Below are 22,540 nucleotides of genomic sequence, written 5' to 3' on the forward strand. Positions count from 1 at the left end.
CGATTCACAAGAAGCTGTTAAGGAAATGAGTGCTATCATGGGCTATGGAAAGTGGCAAATAGAAATAAATAATTGGAACAAATGGTTACTTTTCATCATGTCAAATGTTTAGGAATTGGCTGCCCCTAGGACCTGCAGAAGGATTAGTTTACTTCTTGTATGTATTAATGAAGTGGGAAGAAAAGTATGAGAGGAAAATTTGAAGAGAATACCAAATAAGTAGAGTAAAAATGAGGTAAGATTTTGAAGAGCTTCATTGAGTCATAACAAAAAGGTGAACTGGCAACAGTAAAGCAGATTAAGTGCATAATGAAAGGAATCATACATATAGCTGTGTTCTAAATTAACTGCAACCAGCAAGAAAAATAATGAAGAGTGACTGTGTATCGCTCAATGAAAAGCTTTATGCAGTGTGTAACAGCGGAAAAAATCATACGTAAAAGACTGTGTTGCCACAATATCAGTAAGCAGGAGGAAATCATTTGGAAAGGCTCCTGCTGGTTTTAAAAGGTATTAAAAAAACAACACCAAAACCAACGTACACCAAAAGTAAAGGTCAAAAATACCCCAAACCTAACAAAATGAAACAAAACAAAACAAGAAATACAATCAAACAATCAAGAAATTGATCGAATTAAATATGGATGCAAGGAACTTTCTGCCACAAAGCATCATCAAGGCTGTAAGTTTGGTAGGATGAAAAAAGATTGTACATATATAGGTAATGAGAAGCTACACAATTGCATTAAACTGCACGGTATTTTGTAGATAACATAAATTTATCTTCTCTGAGACCTTATTCTTTGAGAACTAAGCCAGTCAGTAACTAAGGCAGTCAGTAACTAGAGGGATTAGGAAGAAATTTTTCCTGTAGGCAAGTTGCCTTGTTCACTTCAAGGCTGTTTGTACCTTCCAGTAACGTCAGTAATGCGTCCTGCAAGTTCTGGTGTTGCTAGTCACTGCCAAACACGAGGCTCTGGGAGGTCTGAGTATTCCCCAGCACTGACTACATTAATCCTTACGAACCTGAACGTTACCCAGACATACTTACCAGGATAGTGATAGTATCGAAAAACGAAGTCTCAGCATTATACATACCTTGGCTGTCATTCCTACTACATGCCTTGTCAGCATGGCCCCATCAGGGCTTCCTACTGCCAAGACCTGCAACAAAGCCCACACTGCTTCGTGCCACTCCGTGGGAAACAGAAAGAGAGAAGCCAACTGACAAAAAAATGCCATAGTGTATTGGGAAAGGGGTGTGAAACTTGGTTATGTGCCTCTCACCACATCCCTTGCGTAGCATGACAATGATTTTTTCCGTGAGTGGGCTCTTTGCTTGCAGTTTCTGCAGTTCCCCCCCCTCAAGAGACGGTAGCTGTGTAAATCACATACCAATTCCGTTCACAACAGGTGCGTCGTTACTGACTTCCAACACGCTGGGCAAGTTTTGTTCTCCTTCGTGATCATTTATATCCATGTTTTGCTGTTGTGAGCCATTCCCAAAATGTCTAGAATCTTTTTCATGACTGCCATCTCCATTCTGCAGACCATTATGTGGCTTTTTCAGTGGCATGATCTGTAAACCGCTGGGAGTAGTTCGGTAAGTTACAGTTTTAGCAGCCCTGTCATTAGCAGCTGCTGGCTTTGCTGCGTATCCTCTTTTCTGTTTTTGAAGAGAGGGATTAATTCTCTTCCTTTTGTGTGCTGACCCTTTGGCCTTCCCAGATTCAGAAGGTCTATGTGATATTTTCTCAACAGATGACCCTCGGCTTTCCCGTAAAAACTTTGGAGTGCTGGCCTGTTTCCCATGTCGCGATCGCTTTTCTCTAGTAACGTGTAGTCCATTGAACTCATCAATAAATTCCTCACAATGTAGGAGATGATGTTCAGGTTCCCAGGTGTCTTCGTTGCTTCCGTAGCCTTTCCACCTGATGAGATATTCCCATTTGCCCTTCTTGTTCTTCCTTTTGTCTACAATCCTCTCCACCTAAAAAAAAGAAAGAAAATCACAAAAAGTATCATATTAGAAAGAAAAGCAGCTTGGTCATGAGAAACGTGTTCTTCATTTGCAGCTAGGAAGGCCTCCTTGACATTGTAACGCAGCTTTAGTATTCATGAGATTCAGCTCCTACAACACGGTGCCTAAAATACGAAACGACTCCGACACTGAAAGCCTACCCAGGCTAGCCAAAAGGCAGCAACCTATTTTCCTGATTAAAGCTTATCTTCATTTCATAGGATGCAGTCCAACACTATATTCCCGTTGGATCCTACACAGACCACACTGCGTGCTGATGAGGGCCTAATTGCTGTGTATGTATCTGCACGACAGAACGGCTGGGGATCGGAGTTACACGTTTCTGGTCGACAAAGAATTGCCAGGAACGGACCTGGCAACACATGAGAGGGATGCAGTAGCCCCAGCGGTACTTTGACAGCAAGGCCATTTTCCCTTCTAAAAATATTGAGACATGAAACGCCTGATCAGACCTGAGCTGGGAACCTGCAAGAGCCAAAATGTGAAAAAACAAGAGACCTGGAAGATCAGTACTGAAGGCATGATTTCTTCAAAAATCTGTTTGTAAAACGAGCCTGCTGCTGCTCCATTCCTCAGCTACCTCTTGTCTGAAAGAGCTGGATAAAGTGTCTTTTGCTCTGCTGTCAGCTCTTCAGCATTCTCCTGAATTCACACATGGATTAGGTACCTGTAAATGCCTTCTTGGTGTCTTGAAGCTATCCTGATCAGAGAACCAATTAGAACAAATTACACTTTTTTACACACAAAAATTATGGCCATTACTGCCATCTGAATGCGAATTAACAGCACCGTGCTGTTGTGGACAGCAGACCGTGCAACTGGGGAAGTCTTTGAGCTATCTCAGCACTGGCAAGGTCTCAGCTAGAGGGAGAGTGCATATCAGAACCCATATTAGTGATCTATATTGGCTTGTGAGTGAAACTCAAAGAGAATTATTTGTTTTTGAGGAGAGGGGAAGCGTAACAACAATCCTAAGCGAGTTAGAGATGGATGTGCAAAGGTAGAAGTAGATGATTCTGTGTGGATTGGACAGCAAGTCATGGGTTTGAACGGCATCAGGAGACACATCGACAACTCATTATGAAAATCTTTGTGATGGTAAGAATAATTAAGCACTAGGTAGATAACTTTAGGAAGGTATAGAGGGTTTTAGAAGAAACAACTTTTGTCAAACCAACATCTGCCATGAGTAGAAACTGTTGGAAAATGGAGTATGGTTAGAAAACCTTTTGTGGTCTCTCCCAGGTTTTATTTTCTGATTAATTTTTTAACTTCTTGGAAATGTGGCTTAAGAGGAATAAAGATGTGACTAGTGAAAAAAAAATCACTATTGTTAAACAAAAACACCATTGTTAATTTAGAAGGAATAAATAAATGGATAGCTAATGTAAGAGTTTTCACAGCTCATCAAAGAAAAATGTCTCATGTAAAGAACAACAGTGGAATCTGTACGGAGAATTTAACCTTGGAGAAGGGCAATCACAGCCGTGTAAGTAATTGTTCTTTTTAGGTCCCCTGTTAGAGCAAACGAATGGATTAATTCTGTCTGTTCACTGGCTGGAACTGTACATTCATAGAAATCTTGGTGGGCTCCCCAAAGGCGTCTGAATGTAATTAGCAACTAAACATTATACTTCCATCTCAATTCATCTACCTGGGAACTGTGCTAAGATATCTGGGTCTGAGTCATTGTGGCCAGCTTCCCTCCATCTCCAGGGCACTCAGCTGCAGCATCCCAACCAGCTCATCCCTGTGCTCTGTCTTATCAAATATCTGCACAGAACCACTGAAGAAGCAAAGCAAGGAATCATCTGTGCTCTGAATTTAGCACAGTCCCCTTCAGGATTGCTCAGTGTGGCAAAACAATTAACTGGAGCTCAGTCTAGGAAGTTTGAGATCATTTGTCTGAAAAGAGGAAAAGTACTCACAGAAAAATGAACTGCCTTCTTGTGTCCTCATTTTGGGACGTGTGGCTTTCAATTGTCGAACTAATAGACTTACTCTGATCTTGTGGACTTCACAGGGAGCAGCTGTCCAAATTATCCCTGGCTTTGAAATACTTCTCATCCTCCTGTCTGGGACCAGCCGGTAAGACTACATCAACCTGCGGAACCCCGGAGTGGCCTGTGGTTGTCTGCGGATTTGTTACTTTAATTACTGCAGCTCAGTATACCAAGGAGCAAAACATATATATAAATATATCCTGGGGAAAAAATTAAATTGCTGCTAAACTCAGTAGACCACAGCTATCATTAGTGCAGAGAATTTGGTTTAGCACTCTTCTGCTTGTATGAGCTACACAGTGCATGCGCTTCCCCCTTATTTAATTGAGGATTTCAGGCTTGGAACACAAGCTCTGTGTCAGGTTGATGCTACCTCGGAGTATCTTTGGTATTTCTTTTGATGGATTGCACCAGTTGTGTTGCCCTACTTGCTCACTGAAGGAAACACCTCAGAAAGGATGGACAAATAACTTGCCATTTTCAGAATCACGTACAAAACCCAGTTCTTCAACCTCACCTTTTTTCACTCCCACACAGATGTTTACATTTATCTATACTCTTTACCCATTTTCACATTGTTGCATCTCACAGGGAAGAAGTTCCTTGGAAATTTTATTTTATTTTTTATTGTGGAAAACACAAAATTATTTTGGTGATGAGACATTATGCATTTCAATTAAGAGGATAAAAGGAAAAAAAACACGAGTAGTCTTTGTTCCTGGAAACAAAATACTGGCAACGGAGAATGTGATTAACCAGTTCAAAACAAAACATCATGAGGGGACAATAGAAGTATTTATGAAATTGGGTCAAATTTAATAAATGGTTTCAGAAAAGATATTCAGAAAGCAAATATATTTGGGAAAGCCTAAGCATTTCATTACAGCATTTTCAGAACAAAGCTATCAGTGTTTCTCTTCAAATTTAACTACACAAAACTAAGATGAAAAGGTTAAAGAGGCATTAAGTAACCTAAAGACAAAATGTTTTATTCTGATCAGCCCCATTTTCAGTTTATTGTTTTGCTGGGGAGAAAATGAAAAAAAAAAAGTGGGTTGATCCAAACTTGTTTGTTGTCAATGAGTTTTTTGGTTCAGCCATCAAAACCACTGGCTTGACTAATGATGCATAAAAAGTCTGAGTAGATATTTACCTCGTCCTCATTACTGTCTCATTGTTCATTACTGAGTGCATTTGTGGGTAGCATCAAACATGCTTGACCTCTAAACATGGTCTCTTATCTCCCTCGCGGCTTTAAGTTCTCCATTGATTTTTATCCCCTTCAGAGTGCCACTGTGTTTTTTCACTGCATATAGTGAAATGCTTTAGCATGAGCATAAATATCAGTTTGTTACTCACACCTGGTACAGTCTGTCCCATTTTCCTTCGATTCACAGTCCATGTTAATAAAGAACATCACTTTTTTGTATATTTGCTTTAACAGGTAATATATAAAGTACTAGCCTTTCTGCATTCACTTCAGGTTACACAAGTTCATATGACTTTTCTTAATGAGAAGTAATTCTGTGACAGCTAGTGATTAATAGAAATAATACTTTCATTCGTTTCCTAGAATAAACAATACACGGTCTTGGAATATGCAGAAAATACCTACAGCTTCCATGTCTGATTTTCCATTTCCCCTCTGTTCTGTCTTTAATGACAACTGAATAAAATCTTCTAAAAGTGACTTTGGTAGTTACAGTTTGCCAAATCCTTGAATTCACAATATTTGGTTTGGAAGAGTGAGTAAAGTCTAATAATATTAAAATGACTGTGGACAAAGTGTAACGGAGGGGTATCACAGATAGGAGAGTGCTAGAACTGACATAGCCCATTACTTGCCTGGACTCTGTCTCTCTCTCCATCTCTACTAATTCTGGGTATTTGGGGGAGCTGATATGTCACTGTACAGTATGTTTAAAGAAAACAAAGAGAATAAGATGATAGTATCTGTGCAAATGCATTTGCAACATACTCTTTAGCTTCTAAATAGTCTTAAACCTAACAGTATGCACAACTGCAGAAATTAGGATGAAAGTCAAAAATGAAATCTTTTTGTTAAAAAAAATGTACATTCTAAATTTACTGTGAAATTAAAAAAAATAATCCCAGACAAGTATGGTACAAATATGTGGAGCTTCATAAACTCAGGGATATGATCTGGTGATCAAGTGCACACGGTTTCCTTCTTCACAAAAGATTCAGGGTCAAAATCACTCATTTAACCACAGTGTTAGTGCCGACATCCAAAAAAAATCTAAGCCAAGTTAAAAAAGGGCAATTATCATTCAATTATTTCTATAGATACAATTGCAAAATCAGAGCACTATATACTCATCTCACAGTTCACAGCAGCTCTACAGAACATACAAAAAATCTTTACCCTCCCAAATAATCACCTTCTGGGAGATCAGTCAGCTTCCAGAAAGGTTTGGAAGACTGTGCATCTGCTCAGTGATTCCCAAAATACAAGTCATGGCTTCTTTGTCCATGCATATCTATGGAAACAACTTAAACTGTAATCTGTGATGCTCAGGTGGTCTCTTTGAGCATGTAGCACAGAGCAGCAGACTGATTTCATGACTCACTAGAAAAACTGCTTTTCATTACTCTAAATTACAGCCCTTGTACTGCTTTGTGTATATATATTTTTTCTATGGAGATCTGTGTCCCGTGTTGTGCTTCAGGCTGTTGGAAGGCATGTAGATGTGTATTTGAAGAAGGTGCCAAGTAAAGAAAGGCAGTAAGACTTCTGCGAGAGATAAATGCCTCCTGATTCAGCAAGTTTGTTTTCTGAAAATTCATTACTGCCCTAACTTCCTCCTTTTTGTTACCTCCTCTTGAAGCAATCATGTAATCGTTAGCTTTAATATTTTGCTTACTTGGATTTGTGACTTGTGTCCCTCTTGTATTTTTATTTATTTTCTCAAAAAAAACCTGCTAATCAGAGCATTTGTTCAAGATGTAAGAAAAAGATGGTAGCATATCTTCTGAAAGGGTTGCTATCCACGTTAGTAAAATAATGCTGGAATGGATGCTGGGTCTCTCCTCAGCATCTGATCCACAGTTTAAAAACAGAGTAGATCCAATTAACGTGCCGGCTACAAATCCTCCCCGGTACTAAATTTGTGTAGTTACCTGGAAGGAAGTGGAAATGAAAGGGCAAGATAGTCACAAAATAAATAAGAAGACATTCCTGATCTCAGTTATTCACAGGCAAAACCTCAATTGACATCTTCCCAGGAAGACGTTGATGTCAAGAAGACACTGCTTTTTATTCTTTTCCCTTTTTCTCTTTGTAAGCATATGGATTTCTTCTCAGGATCAGAAGAGGTGTTTAACTTGCTAGTGGAATTCTACCAGTTCTGTATTTTCACTGGAAAAAAACCTGGGAGCCTCATATTAAACTGAAGCCACTGCTTTAGGTATACATGTCCTCCAACACACGGACACGAAGGCTTAAGGCAGACGAAGCAAATGTTTAAAACCTGCTGCTCTTGTCTGGGTGTTGGATCTTTGCGTCCCAAGAGACATCAGCGCCATGCAGGCTGCGTGCTCCGCACGTTGGTGTGCCGGTTATCTGGGAGAGCAGAGGGGCTCCGCCAGCTGTTTTGCAGGGGTGAGGAGGCAATTTGAAATTACTGCCACAAGTACTCTTTGCACATTCCTAAGACTTTTCAAGACCCAGCATTTTGCCTGCCTAAGTCCAGTCTGTTAGTTACCTACCCTGGCATCCAGAGATTTTAACAAAACTGAGACATAAGCCGAGCTCTGTGCTTCCACATGCAATGTGATTTCCTCTTTGTGCAAGGGTTCTTCTGGGACAAGAAGCTCGCCTTTAGTACCAGTTTAGATAAGACAAAGCCCTGGCTGATAGCCTGCAGAGAAACAACCAGCCACAGCTTCCATGCGGTCCCGTATCTCTAGTGGCTTTACACGGTTTTTCCTGGAAGCCCCACCTTTCTCTGAAATGCAGGCTCATTCAAACTGAAACTCTGCTCTGGCCTCTCAGTTGTTCATTTCTGGAAACTGCCCTGGTGCCACATCTCCAGCTCCACACGCGGTCTGTTTGCCCCTTTGATCTCATTTGTCCCTCTGGCTCACTCTACTAACAGAGCCCATTGCCGTGCCCTTCCCCGCTCTGGTTTTGCTTGTTGCAGTTTCTCCTGGTTAGTCTTATCCCTCCCTGTCTCTTAAAGCTATTCTCCCCTGCCATGTAACTTTAAGGATATGATCTAAATCATTTTTTTATTATCATATTGAAGTGTATGTGCATAAAAAGTACCTGTGGTGGATGTGCCAGAATCATAGTGGGTGTTTGAGCAGGTAGGTGCAACAACGTACCCAAGGACCTTCCACTGGAACAAAGGGACTTTTGTATGGACCTGTACTCTCCCTTGAGAAAGGACTGGAAAAGGAAAATTAAAAAATGATGCAGGGACCGGGAAGGGACTTCCTGGTCAGCATGTGTAGTCCCTGTCATTGCAGGCAGTTACATCATATAAACCCTTTCATGCTGCACACATTAATGATGCCAAACAAATTTCTGCCCTGGGCTTATTATTGATAGGTTGCAGAGCAAACAGCCGGCAGTTCTGCGATGTAATCATTTTGTAAAATACACTGAAAGTTTCCATCTGGAAAACAAACCAGCTTTCTAAGGTGCAAAGGTGTCCTAAAATAGTAGAGATGCTCTTTAGCAGTAGGCTAAGTAATCCTGACGATGCTCCTTACATGTAAGAAGGGCGATACTTCTCCCTCTGCAGTCCAGCTGTGCACCCATGTCACCAAAAGAACAGGTTGAGGTGGCAGACCTCTTCAGGTTTGTCCTCAGGAAACGGTTTAAATCCTCTACTTAGAAACAGTAATCAACACATTCAATGTGGAAATCCAAAGAGCATGGGGGTTTGTATTTGATTTAAAGCATAATGATGAATTTCATTTATCAAGTCATCATTTTCTTTTCTATAGTAAATCAGTTCATGATTGTTTTTCAGTGTTTGCATTTCTTAAGGAAAGGAAAGCAAGAAGCAGGGCATACCAAATGTCCTTTCCGTTAGAAATTAAAGTCAGTTCTTCCAGAATGAATCCAATAGTTATATCTAGAAGAGTTGATTATGATAAAGAACGCTTACTTTTATTTCAGTAGTAAAGTGCAGCTGGTGATTTTTACTATAACACTCAATTTGTTTTGCTCATTATAGTGCACGCTTTAAATTTGGAAATAACAGATATTTTCCTGGTGTGTAGACCAACTAAGGAAAAAAATAGATGTTCTTCCTATTTACTACCACAAGTGAGATAGATGTGGATGAAGTTTGCTTGAAGCAAAACTGTTCTTGTAAAGTCTATTGCTGTGGCAAGCACAGATGACTAAAAATGAATGAGAAATTTAAATGCAAGATGACAAAATATTTTGCTAAGCTCTACAAAGAGCTGGTGGTTTTGGACACCCGTGTGGCTCTCAGCTTTCTACACTGTGGACTATGTCCTGGGCTGTTCCTCTGCTGAGTTCAGTGGGGTTCTCCAGTTTTATACCATCTCAGAGTACGTGTGTGGGGAAGGTGTGTGTTTGTCAGAGATGAGTTCAGAACAAGCAAAACCTACTAAGGACCTGATTCTGCCAACGCTTTCTTTAAGGGATATCAGCAGGATTATTTCCAATTTACTTAGGTGCACATACAATCAAAGTAGGAATCCCTGGGACTTAAACCATGAGATTTTTTAAATTTTTATTTAAAAAGCAGTTGATAGGAACAGGGATAGGACGTGAAGAGACTCTAAGCAAACCAGTGTTTATATGAACATATCACAGTTCTTTCAGTAAAACTGGCTGGAATGTGTTAAAGATACTCATGTTTCTAAAGAGATACAGAACTGTGCATGCAGTAGGTAAAAATGAAACAAAGGCTATCTAGAGTATCACTAACACTAGAGCTTTTTACCAACACTAAACAACACTAAATATGTTCAGAAATTCAGGAATTGTTAATTTATGTAAAAGATGAACCTGAAATCATTAGATTGAATTAGTGCTGTCTGTCTTCTTTTATATTCATTTTCATTTCATTCTCCTGTTACCTTGCTCAGTTCTAGCTTATTTTAGTGTTCTGTTGTACCGTTCACGCACTCTTTTTCTCCACCATCTGGACTTCATGCAAACTCAACTCAAGGCCAGGACTTCAGCTCAGCATGCTTACATGCATCCCAAAGCTTAGCCAGAAGTGAAGATCCCCCCCCCACAAAAAAATACAAAGGTTCAGCTATAATACACTATAAATAAATATTTGAACTACTCTGCTGTACTACCACTCGGTGACTCATTGCTTTACAAATGCCACTGGTACAACTGTCATAAAATAAACCACATGTTCTTGTGTGGTAGGTAGAAAAATATTTTCTTATCCCTTTTACAGAAAAGTGGTAGACTTGAGCACGAAGAAGCGAAGCCTGGTTTTTGAGGAGCTGTTCGCCACTCGCTGGTTTCCATAGGTGCTGGGGACTCAGGATTTCAGTGTGAGCAGACTTCAGCTGCTCAGAGAGGCTTTATTAACCTCATGCAGTGACATCTGGGAAGAGTTGTCCAAGGCAGCCTGCTGGCTTTGTAAAGCTTTTGTGCCGTGGGGGTGATGGGAGACACCAAGAGGGTGCAGCCTACTGGGGGACAGCAGGGCTCACAAGGTGACTGTGGCCAGTTACGTGTTCGTCGTACACCAGCCTCGCCTTGCTGAAGTACTGTAAGCACTGCAGAACTGAGCTCTACAGCGATCTTTGCAAGAGGACAATCTAACAGCTTTGTGGATATTTTTGAGGAACTTGCCCTGTATTGCAATGATATCTTGGGAAAAAGTAAAGCTCTGTGTTGAAAAACATGTCAAATGGACAATTAGAGCAGGCATCAGGAAGTTACGCCAAGATAAGGGATGTGGAATAGCAATTTTGGGGTACGGTATGTAACGGGACAGAATACATTTTCTAGCTGCTGTACACAGGAAGACACAACTATCTTTGAAATGATCAATATAGATTTGACGGGCAGCAACCCAAACAATCCCCAGCCTACAGCCTGAATGTGAGTGAGGATGGTGTTCCCTCCATCGTGACTGAGACAAGAGGGAGAGCAAAATGAAGAACTCTGTCCGTGTTGTACCAACGGCTGGGCAGGGACGAGGAGATGTCAGAAAGACAAATCATATATCCACTTTGTGCTTTCTATCCAAACCAGAATAGGAGGCAACTGGCTTGGAGCATCCATACAGCAAAGGCAGTGACAGTCATATTTGTGAACAATACCACACAGGGAGAGGCTTTGGAAGGAAAAGGCTAAAAATAGATAACTTTGTACAATATATGAGAAGGTTGAGGGGCGATCCTCTGAGTGAAAAGCTGAAGTAGCAGTTTGTAAAGTACTGGGATAATGAGAGAAGCAAAGTCATAAAATACAAAGGTATCTTGCAGAATTCAGTAGAATGCATCGTTTTCCTGCTTACACAAATGAAGGTAATGTGATGGCAGAATACAGAAGTGAGCCAAAAAGAAAGGTAGAGCACAAGGAGGAATAAAGAAACATGCTTTAGGCGACTGTAATGCCATGCTAGGAGCTCAGAATGTTACAAGTATCCAGGATACCAGCACAACATCACGGAAGGATGGCACATACAGGTTCAAAAATTGGCTGTGGAACAGTAATTATCAAAAAGGAAGAATAATACACCATTGTCCCCTCAGAAATAGCATTCAGATGAGTAGGGTCAGCAGACCAAACTGTAACCTCAATTATTACTTTGGTTTTCAGTGCAGATTGCATTCGTGTTCCAGATCTGGGTTGTGCCCAGCATAAAACCCCCTTAGTGCTGGTGCCTGGAAGGAACGAGCTCTTACGGGTTGTCATATAGGCAGTTAGGAAAGCTGTCAGCATTCCTCAGACTGACGCATTTAAAAACATCTGAGTGCACCTAGTTAGAAATCTGCATTTAAAGAATGGGGATGGAGCTCTAAAAGTGCAGATGTAAAGGAATAAAAGGGTTTGAGTAACTGGACGGACTCAGTGAGTCCATCTCAGTAATTGACCCAAGCCACGGGGATGTTAAGTGGTGACCCCCATTCCTCTTGGTGGCAGGGCTGCAGCCCCGCGTTGGCCATACGTCCAGGGGTTGTGGCAGACTGGGATCCTGCCCTCCTTCCTGAGGGATCCCAAGCAGCAACACTGGGGTTTCTCTGGCAGAGGCACAGATCCTGTTGGCTCACTGTAGGGTACTGCAGAGGCATAGGCCACCTCTTGATGCTGACGGCTACCATCTCTTTCTGTTGGTAGGTCATACGGATGTCTCAAGCGGCTGGGGAAAAATGGGTGAAGCTGAGGAACCATTTAGAAATGTCTGTGCTTGAAGCAGTATCGAATATGTAAGTAGTGAATATATTAGTGGGGAAACTTTCCATCCATTTGTTAGTCAGATTCCTAACTTGGGGGCTGTCGTAATGCCTCAGCTGCTCCTGGATGCATTTACAGCAATGGTGAGGCAAAGGGCTTTGTTCCCTGGGCCTCTGCAGAATGGGGCACTACATGTTTATAAATGTAGGGTTTTTAGATTTATTCCCTACATTCGTCTCACTGGGATTAGACTAGTATATGTTCTCTCCATGGCACTATGCCAGTCACAGACTGAGGCTGTGAGGGCTGCAGCTGTCTGCTTATTATTAATTGAGAGTCAGTGCAGAGACCAACACACACGGGTTGGTGCTCCAACACCCATACTGTTTTCCACACAGTTTATGAATGGAAGTTTAAACTCACAATTTAGTATAAAAAACCTCTGGGTCACATTTAATACTAAGGTTCCACTTGCAAATGGCTTATGAAATTACAGAAAGGAGTTTTAACAAATACCTAATAAGTTGTTAGAGACTCTCATGAATCTTGCACCTAATTAATCTTCTAATGAGTCTGTGATAGTCTTGTGGTATTCTCACAGTCATCCCTAACACAAACCATACATATCATCCAATACTGGAACAGGTGTCCAGAGAGGCTGTGGAATATTCATCCTTGAAGATACTCAGATCTTGCCTGAACAAGCCCCCAAGTAACCTAATTAAGTTGGTGCTGCTTGCAGGAAGGGGGCTGAATCAGATGGCCTCCAAAAGTCCCTTCCAACCTACATTATTCCAAGACTCAGTGACACATAGTTTTTGCCAAAAATATTTACTAATTATTTACTAATTTATTAATTCTTCTCTACTTGGAAAAGCAGCTGAATTTGGGAAACAGAGTTCTGTTCAGTCTGTAGAAATGGGTGCATGAACTGACTCGGTTACACTGAGTTTAGATTTACCAGGCTGCTGGAAGGGAGTTTCCCATAAGCAGCTCTGAACTTCCTTCTTTCCTTGACCTGACAGCATCAGGGATTGTTGACTCGCAGGTCATACAGCAAGAGCAGTCTGCTCTCTGAGATGTACGAGGGAGAGATGGGTTGGAGGACCAAGGTCAGCTTGATCACAAGGTTAAATGTAATTTCTTAGTCATTAAATGGACATTCTTTAACACCGAGATACATCGTGAAGTCAATATCCCCATTTAAGGTCACACCTGTGCATTTTCACTGTTTGTACGAGCATCCACTATTTATGGTATGAGCAGGACAAGAAAATGTGTGGTAAATTGGGGTGTGAACAAACAATACGTGGCATGGTAGCAGCTACATATGAGCTCTTCATCCAGTGTGAAGGAAATAAAGCCAGCCTGAATTCAAGAGGGATACGTTGCTGTACTTTATCACAAAGATAGGAGGAATCATGCTAATAGAAATGTACTTGTAGTTCTCATACTTATCCAGGAGGTTTGTGCAGATACAGTAAGAGAACATAGCACAAAATGCTTAGGTGGGGCTTAAAAGCCTGGGCTTGTGTTTCAAGCCACCACCTCAACTGCTCACTTCATCTTTATTTGCTTTATCTGAAAAGAACGCCTCCTCTGTAAAGTGATTTCAGGTCTGGTATTGAAAATGGGAAAGGTGCACTGAAATAATTTTTATGTACAGCAGTCTGAAAAATGAAAATTTTGATGAAGCAAATCTGTTTAAAATGGGAAAAAAGATTGTTTAACTTACACTGAATGTCTGCATTTAGCGTTTGTGCTACCTGCTGCTTGTACTTAGTGGTGTTGTAGTAGATTATCCAATGTAACGTCCCTAGCATATCTAGGAGGGCTAAGAGGCTCATAAGATGAATACACATTTTAGTTTGCTGGGATAAAGAATGTGCCTGGGTTAGATGGCTGTGGAATTACATAACAAATTTCTGATCATGCCAACCTGTCCTTGTCTCCAAGGAGCAGTTGTGTACAAAGCCATACATAGAAAAAACAGTGTAGAAACACAATGGAAGAGTGTTATATTCTTACCACTTCAACAAGAATACTCATAAACATTGGGGAAAGCTTTTATTATGTTTGTCAGCTGTAGCCTAATAATAGAACAAAAAAATCCTAATCTTTTTGGAGTATTTCATGGGTATTAACTAAACTTGAAATCTAGAACACAACTAAGATTGTCTTCTAGATATGGAGGAAAAGTATTTTATGTAGATATTTTGAAGGTTTCAAGATGGTATGCACATGACTAAAGTGTTTAGTTTGATTCCAAGGAAACAAGAAACTCTTGGTGGTCATGGAAAAAGGATTTAAACAAACTGACAGTTTCCGATAATCGGAGAGTTTCCCTAGAGAGTAGTATGTTTTTGCCCAATTAGTACTCTGAAACATTATTTTTGTAGTTACAAAGCACCATGCAAATCTATCCTGCTAATCCACGGATGCTAATGATCATTACTATTATTTAATAGCATGACAGGTGGAGCCTGGAGCTATGAACACTTTTAATATGTATTATGCCATAAAGTTTTACTTGTTCTTAAAATTAAATGGTCAGAATATGTTGATCAGAAAATCTAGTATAGAGTGTCTGTCAGATCAGTGTTAATGATTGCTAGTGTGCTCCAAAACCAATGATGTCAGTTTTGCAGTATAAAAATTCGGTGTTATTCTGGAAAAGACCTTGCCCTTGGCTGTTGAATGTCACATGCAGTGTTCTGAATATGCACTGTGCAGTACAGGGCAAATCCAAAATGTGCATTACTGTATGCTACATTATCTTTACAATTTCTGCTTTGTTGATTCTGTTTTAGAACAATTACAAACAGTCAGTACAAATTTTAAAAGGCAAGTTCACACCCGTGAATTACTTTCAAAGGGAATCTGAGATACTTTACAACACGTGTAAGGATATATGCTAGTTAGATGACAGCCACTGGGGAAAACTGAATGGAGCGTTCTTTGGTTTCCCTCTACACTGCTGGAGTCTTCTGAAGGTGACAGTGAGGGAGAACAAAGCATATGAGTCACTTCTACATCTCCTCCATTTTCTTGGAAATGCTTCTTGCTCACATGAGCACTCTTGGGTGCTAAGTAACTTCCGTGGATGGCCATATAATATAAAGTAATTTTTATTCAAGATAATCAAAATGTTGGAAAATAACTTGACTTTCAACTGTTTGGTGATGTATTTTCTTAATTTTTAAATAACCTTCTTAATACCATGCGTATTAATAATGGAGAGTCCTGTCCAATTTCCAGAATAAGAATCTATTTGGCTTCAATTTCATATAGTAGATTTTTGGAGAGCAAAGAGATTTTTCAGGCTCACTTCTAACCCAGAATTTGTATCTTAGGATCTAGTTTCTTTACCGTCTAATGACTGTCTAGTTAGAGGATGTGTAGTCAGCAATATGAAATCTATGCAGGTAGTTGTGGGCATTGCTCTATGAACGGCATCCTCTGATAGTCTACATATGCTGCAGGCACAATGAGAAAATTTGTAATTCTGAAGAATTAGATTCTGAAATTGTTTGTGACAGTATGAAATAGTAAAATTGCTGCCACATGAGAGTGAAAAGCACTTTATAGTATATTCACACACGAGAACTTGTTCTTGACCAGTTGGTCACCATGCTTTCTTAAAACTCTGGGTTTTTAACCATTTTTAAAATACAAACCTAATAATATCCTATTCATCAGATATTCTCATAATAATGGTGAAATACTCTGCATGTTTGAGCTTGAGCTCTCCAACATTTTAAGCTCGAATTTCTAGCATAAATTTACTGCATAGCGTAAGCTAAAATTAAAAATAGAAGACTAGTAAAATAAGAATGATCTCCCAGAATGAACAGCATATGATACCAACTTTTTTTTTTCTCTGTCACCAGTGTTGCCTTTCTTTGCTAAACAATTGGGCTGTGGCTATAAAACTTTTGGGGATGCAGTGTCTTGATAACATTTTGACAAACGGTGGAGTACAGATCTAGAGTAAGTTTTATATGCCACGGCACAGAAGTACCACTGCCGCTGGAGTGACATTGTTCATTTAAGAGGCACCCATGTTTCTCTTGTGTGATGGCCCAGACTTGATTATTTATCTGTCACGGCATTACTTACAGGCTCACAGATTGATAGATTTGAAGGCCAGAAGGGACAAGTCTATCCATCTAGCCTGTCTTGGGTAACACAGCAATGGTTTACATTCAGCAGTGCCGTACCAGGTCCCAAGTTTTGATGTAGTTAAGCCACATCTATTAGAAAACCATCACATCTTGATTTGAAGAGATTCACAGAAAATGTGCCATTACTGGTAGGGAAACTTCCTAAGTGCCATAAAATGCTATAACCTTAATGTTAAAAAGTGTATCTAATTTCTAATTTATGCAGGGTAAACTTCCAGCCACTGGCACCTCTCTGTTAGCTAATTTAACTCTCCAAATCTTAAATCCTGCTGAGTGGTTGGCAGCTAACTGCACAGGTGGTCTCCACATTTCTTTAGGTTTTGTAGGATTTTGGTGCTAAAATGGTGCCTCTGTCTACAATTTTGTAGCTGCTTCAGAAACCATATTCTAAAACTTCATCACAAACACTAGGGCTCCTTAATCTGTTTGAAGTTCAAATTAACTTATTGCATATAATTTGGAGGGAAAACATTTTTATGAAGTGCAGGACTACAATAACTGCATTCAGGCCAACACAAGACATCTTGTTTTCTTTGTGAAGTGTGTACCTCTTAAAGATGGGACAGCTGTGACTAAAGACAAAGGCAAAATTAAATAAAAGGAAGATATGCAGTGTGTTCAGTTCCATGCCCCAGTTTTATTCCCGCTATGCAAAAATTTTACTACTTATTGTCTTAAATCTGTACCCATGTGTTCAGTCATATGGCCAAAGAGAACAGCTTCCCCCTGTGCTATACTGGATTATTGCATACAGCTATATAATTGCCCACATCTGTCTACAAACTGCTTTACATCCGCATAAATCTGTACCCTTTCTTGCTGAAACAGGACAGGAATATTCTGATCTGTTTGTGAAAAATTCAAATGCCAGATATTCATCTGAATTTATTTTGAGTCATAATACCACACAGTGCAAACCTTGCAAAGAAGTCACATCTGAAAGTTACACATGCTATAAAAAATTAGTAATCTGCCTTTAAAAATGAAATTCTCAGTGTCTGATTTTTTAAAAGCACATGCTATGAATGCAAAAATACTAATTAAACCAATTAAAACACTTTTGGAGTACTCTGAAAGCAGGCACATAAAGTACTAATCCAATGTAAGGAAATAGTTTAAATACTTTGAATTTGCTGGTTTGTATATATTTTTTTTTACCATAGCTAAATACATTAAAGCCTTTTTATCTTGAGAGTTGCAAGGATTCGTATCCTGTGTCTGTGCCTGAAAATAAGACAGGAGTTGGTTTTGCTGACCTGAGAAATCATTTACTAGGCATGATTCACCAAAAATTTGTTGTGGGAACTGAAGAAGTAACAGAGTTTTCTTCTCAACTTCAAACTTATTAAATAGTTTGTTGAGACTGTCGGGGTATGTAAAAGAGCTGCTGTCACTTTAGAGCAGACAGAACCAAAAAATACGTGATTTCCTCAAATGAAATTCATGACTAGCGAATCAATTTCTATTAAAATAACCCAGTTCTGCATTTCAGAGATCAGGGAACTCCACGGGGTAAATTCAGCCAGTAGTTTGCATTATTGGTACATGAGCTCACTGGGCCAGGGCAGCTGAGTAGGAAAGATTTTCTTTCACTGATTAAGTACAGAAGCAACACTTCCCTGTCCTTCGAATCCTTTTGTTGCCTATATGAAAGCTGTACGTATTGAGCTTAATTTTGAGGCCATGGACTCAGGTGTGGGTAACTTCCCTATGAATGGAAGAGAGGCCATGGGGTGCCAGAGAGCTGGGGACGGGCAGCAGGGCTGGTGGATGACTTCCCAACAACGAGGCCAGCAACATCCAGGGAAATTCCACGAAGCAAGATGAACGGATGGGAGAAGATGGGATGGAAAATGGATGGAGCAGCGTTAAGCACAGAAGAAGTGCCTTGGAGCTTTCAGAGTAGAACAAGTGGTTTGGGGTTAGGAATGATCTGGAAATCACTGTACGTACTGCCTAAATTGTGTGTCCCTGCTGGTGAAGAAAGTGACTGCCTTAGCCATATGTCACGTGGGAGATTTTCTACTTTCTTAAGCTACAAACACAAAAAAGAGAGCAGCACAGATCTAAGGAAAGATACCACAGCAAGATGTGTGTTCTGGGATGTCATTTTCCTGTCAGAGCACCATCACCTCTTGCACTATAGGCATTATGGAAAGATGTGAATATTTTCATTTAAGGGCCAGCCCTCAGGTATGTTTTGTTTCTAGACACCTGAAAACCTTTTCAAAATGTTTCATAAAAAAGAAAGGAAACGTGGCTTTATCAAACAGTAGGACAGCAATATTTTTTAATATATCTGTAAATTCCACGTTCCCCTAAGTAATGCTAGTACCTCGCACATCTGATCTTTCGTTAATTATCTGTGTCAAAAGCTGTAAATTATTTCTTGGTAGAAGACACAAAGTATTAAACCAGTGGTAGATTCTGGTATGTTATTTAAACACTGCTATCCTCATAGCTATGCACAACCAAATCCCTCCAGCGCTGTAATGAGCAAGGTAAACTTGGCCACTTGAAGTCCTGTTTTTTTAAGACTTTTATAAAAATATGTAGCCCCAGGGCTTTTAATTTTCTTGGTATATCTACCATACTTATCAGCTTTTGGTATTAAAGCATGCTGGAATAATTTTATAAAGGTTATTTTTTTTAAAGTTTTTGAATGTTACAAAGTAGACATCCCCCAAATATATAATTTACAATTCATGTCCATTAACGAAGCTGTCCTGTGGCCAGAAAACATGTGCGATAGTACTTTCCTTTTAAAACCATGCCAGTTCATCACCCTGAGTCATTTTTCGGTTTCTATGATGAATGTTTTTTTCTGCAGAGGAGGCCTCAGAGTCTGCAGGCTGGCTGGGTCTTTCCTTCAGAGCATTTTCAGTCCTAACCACTGCGGGAGTTGGGTGTCAGCAATCCTTTCCAGAAGCAACCTTAAAGTTTAGGACCAGGAGGAAAGAGCCCTGCTCATTTTAAGACAGAGTCTGATCCAGATATCCATTTCTCTTGATGGGAGTGATTACATGATATGGCTGTCTGTGATGAGGAGTTGATAGCCATGACTGTAGAATTAATGATTTCTTTCCATCCTGTTTTCCTAAAAGTGAGATAAATGGTGCTGCAATGAATTTTGCCCTTTGAAGGTCAGTGTATATCCTGCACATGAAACAAATCCTTGCCGTTCATATTTTAGAAGAACAATATTAACATTCATGAACGTTTCAACTTCAGCCACGTGATGAGCTTGGTTAACAGAAGTGCCAGCTGCCTATCTTCTCGGGGTACTTATTTCATTTCACAGAGCAAAGCAGTTTGTTTCTACGTGAGGTTTACCTTCTGTGGAAGTCTGTGAACAAGGTGACCGGGGGCAGTGGAAGCCATTTGCAGTACAATGTCATTTAAGCTCTGCTCAGAGAAGTCTGATCACCTTGATGCTGCAAACAGCTGCGAAATAAAGCAGGTGAACTCTTACGCCAGGGTCGCTGGTGTTGCTGAGATTGGTGCAGCGTGGGGCTGGCGCAGTTTTTCAGAGCTCTACAGTGTACTTGGTTCAAAGGTCGGGCTGGGAGCACTGCTTTGCAGGACTGAGAACTCCAGAGAAGCTCTCGGTCCTATATAGGATTTATTAAGCTCATTAAAATAACACCCAGTCCTAAATGAGCCGCAGCTTTGCTTAGCCTCTGTTGTGGCTCTTGCAGCTCACAGAGTGTGATTGCCTCGCACAATAGCAGCGAGAAGCCACAGATCGAAAGCAGCTGCCTCCATGTTTGAAAAGGGGAACGTTCTCCTCGCAGCTCGCAGTTTCTGTCCCAGACGTGCTGCAGCTACTGGTTTACCCTAGTCAGAGACGTCTCTGTTTGAGTCAGAGCTTCGTGAAACCTTCTCAGAAATGGAGCTGAAGACCAGTCACTTCAAAAGAAAAAAACCCAACACACAACAAAATGACTGCAGGACGCTCTTGGTTCGTCCTGTCTCGCTCAGAGGCACTGCATCTGTTACTGCAAAGCCGAGTTACGTTCCTCTCTAATCAGAAGAGGAATGGGAGGCCTTGCTCTCAGTCCTGCAAGATCTGAGGCCGCTCACACAGCTCCTCAGCTAGCCCCGAGGCTTACTTCTAAATCTTGAATAAGTGATGCATCAAATATTAAATATCCGGTAGGCAATCCCAGATATCCCCTCGCTGCCTGTACGTGTGTGTATTTAAATACACATCCAAACCAGACCTTGGTGATTTTCACTACTAGACAACACGCTCGGTGCCTAACTGGGTCGGAAAGACCACTGCCGTGAGCCCGCGACTCACCAGCAGTGCTCATGATCTTGGGATGGCAATAGGAAGAAAGGTGGTAGGAAAGATCTGTGAGAGCTGTTCTGAGCTGCAGTAAAATCCAGAATTTATGTGGGAACCTAGAACTTCTGCAGAAGTTAGGCTAAGCTGGAAATTATATCAAGCACTTCAGGAATTCGGTCTTGGCTTGGGATGGAACAGCATTTCAGTGTTCTCCTTGGTTTGTGTACTGTACTTTGGACACATACCTTAAGATGGAGTACAGAAAATCAACGGGTGTATGCACTAAGCTGTAAGAGCAACGGAGATTGTATATCCAAAGTAAAAGGGTGGCTTACACATTTTAATGTAGCAGCACACAAGCCTTCTTTTCCTTAACACTAAGTAGGCTACAAGAGGAGCAGTTAATAGCACAGGAGAAAAACTGCATCATTCATGGTAAAAATGGAAGGTCCAGTTCATGTTAAAAAAAGACCTGCCTTTGTCTTCTAAACACAGCAGGTTGTCAGCGGTATTTGATATGAGTAAATGAAGCACAAAAAATAACAGCAGCACAGTCGCAGAACAATTCAAATCACAGCTCACAGCAGCTTGTCAATAAGTGGTAACCATGCACACACTTCAATATTTGATACCACTTCTAAGAGTGAGAAATGTGCTACCCCTGGCACTCACTGGAAACACTGTAAGTAATGTCACGTCAAAGAGCCAAAGCGTGGGACGGTCAAACAATGCAGGAAAAAGATCCAGCATCCTTTGTGTAGACTGACGGCAAAGCAAGGGGGTGTTATTCGGTTGGGAGTAACAGGAATCTTCCGTCACGGCAATGCTCCCATCCCTGGGAGCATCCAAGGGGGATGGGGCTGTGGCAGCCTGGGCTGCTGGGAAGGGTCCCTGCCCATGGCAGGGGGTGGCACTGGGTCATCTTTTGTGTCCTTCCAACCCAAAAGGGGAAGCAGGGAAGGCAGGCGGGCAGCCAGGCCGCTTCCAGCAGCACCAGAACATCCTTGGCTGAGCGAGGACACGAGAGGGGCTGTGCACACTGCTGCTGTGCTCCCCGGCTGCTGTCAGGGTGCTCGGGCATCCCACCCGGCACAGGCTGATGCTGTGCTTGTCTGTCAGTTCCCCCAAAAGTGTGAACGTCCCGCTAGTGTGTACACAGCAGCACGGCAGCTTCTAAAATACTAAAAAACCTGATGCCAAAGAGGTGAAGCTGATACCTGTTGCTTCTTTCAGTTTGCTGATAATTTTGTCATTGTTTCCGTAGTATGGTGTGTTTTGCCAGCTATACACTGAGTATAGCTATAATGCATCATTATTATTTATCTGTAGCATACAGCAGTATTAGGTAAGTAATAGTTACTGTTCGGGTAAAACACTGTCATGCTCCCTGTCATCTGTACTAATCATCTTTTTGCTGACTATTACATCAGTTCTGATATTTCCGCACAGAAGTAAATTACAAGCCAGTGGTAACACCAAATTACACAAGACTGGAAGTTGCTTTTCAACTTTTCACATTTTGGGAGTAAGAACAACTTGAGCTTGTGCACCCAACCTCTGTTACAGTCCAGTCCACAGTTACTGCAGCAAAATTGTGTTGTTCCTTTATCAGTCATAATTGCCATGACTTATTCCTTCATGAACTTC

General features: G+C 40.8%; 1 protein-coding gene across 1 annotated transcript in view; it reads right to left on the minus strand.

The window, feature by feature from the left end:
• CDYL2 (chromodomain Y like 2) overlaps positions 1-22,540 on the minus strand; it is a 54,798-nt gene that overhangs the window by 22,011 nt on the left and 10,247 nt on the right. Inside the window, exon 2 of the mRNA XM_084294609.1 lies at positions 1,396-1,990. Coding sequence (XP_084150735.1) covers positions 1,396-1,990 — 595 coding nt within the window. The remainder of the gene's footprint in view (positions 1-1,395; positions 1,991-22,540) is intronic.

Source organism: Netta rufina (assembly GCF_964035555.1).
Source record: "Netta rufina genome assembly, chromosome: 13".
NCBI classification, from domain to species: Eukaryota; Metazoa; Chordata; class Aves; order Anseriformes; family Anatidae; genus Netta; species Netta rufina.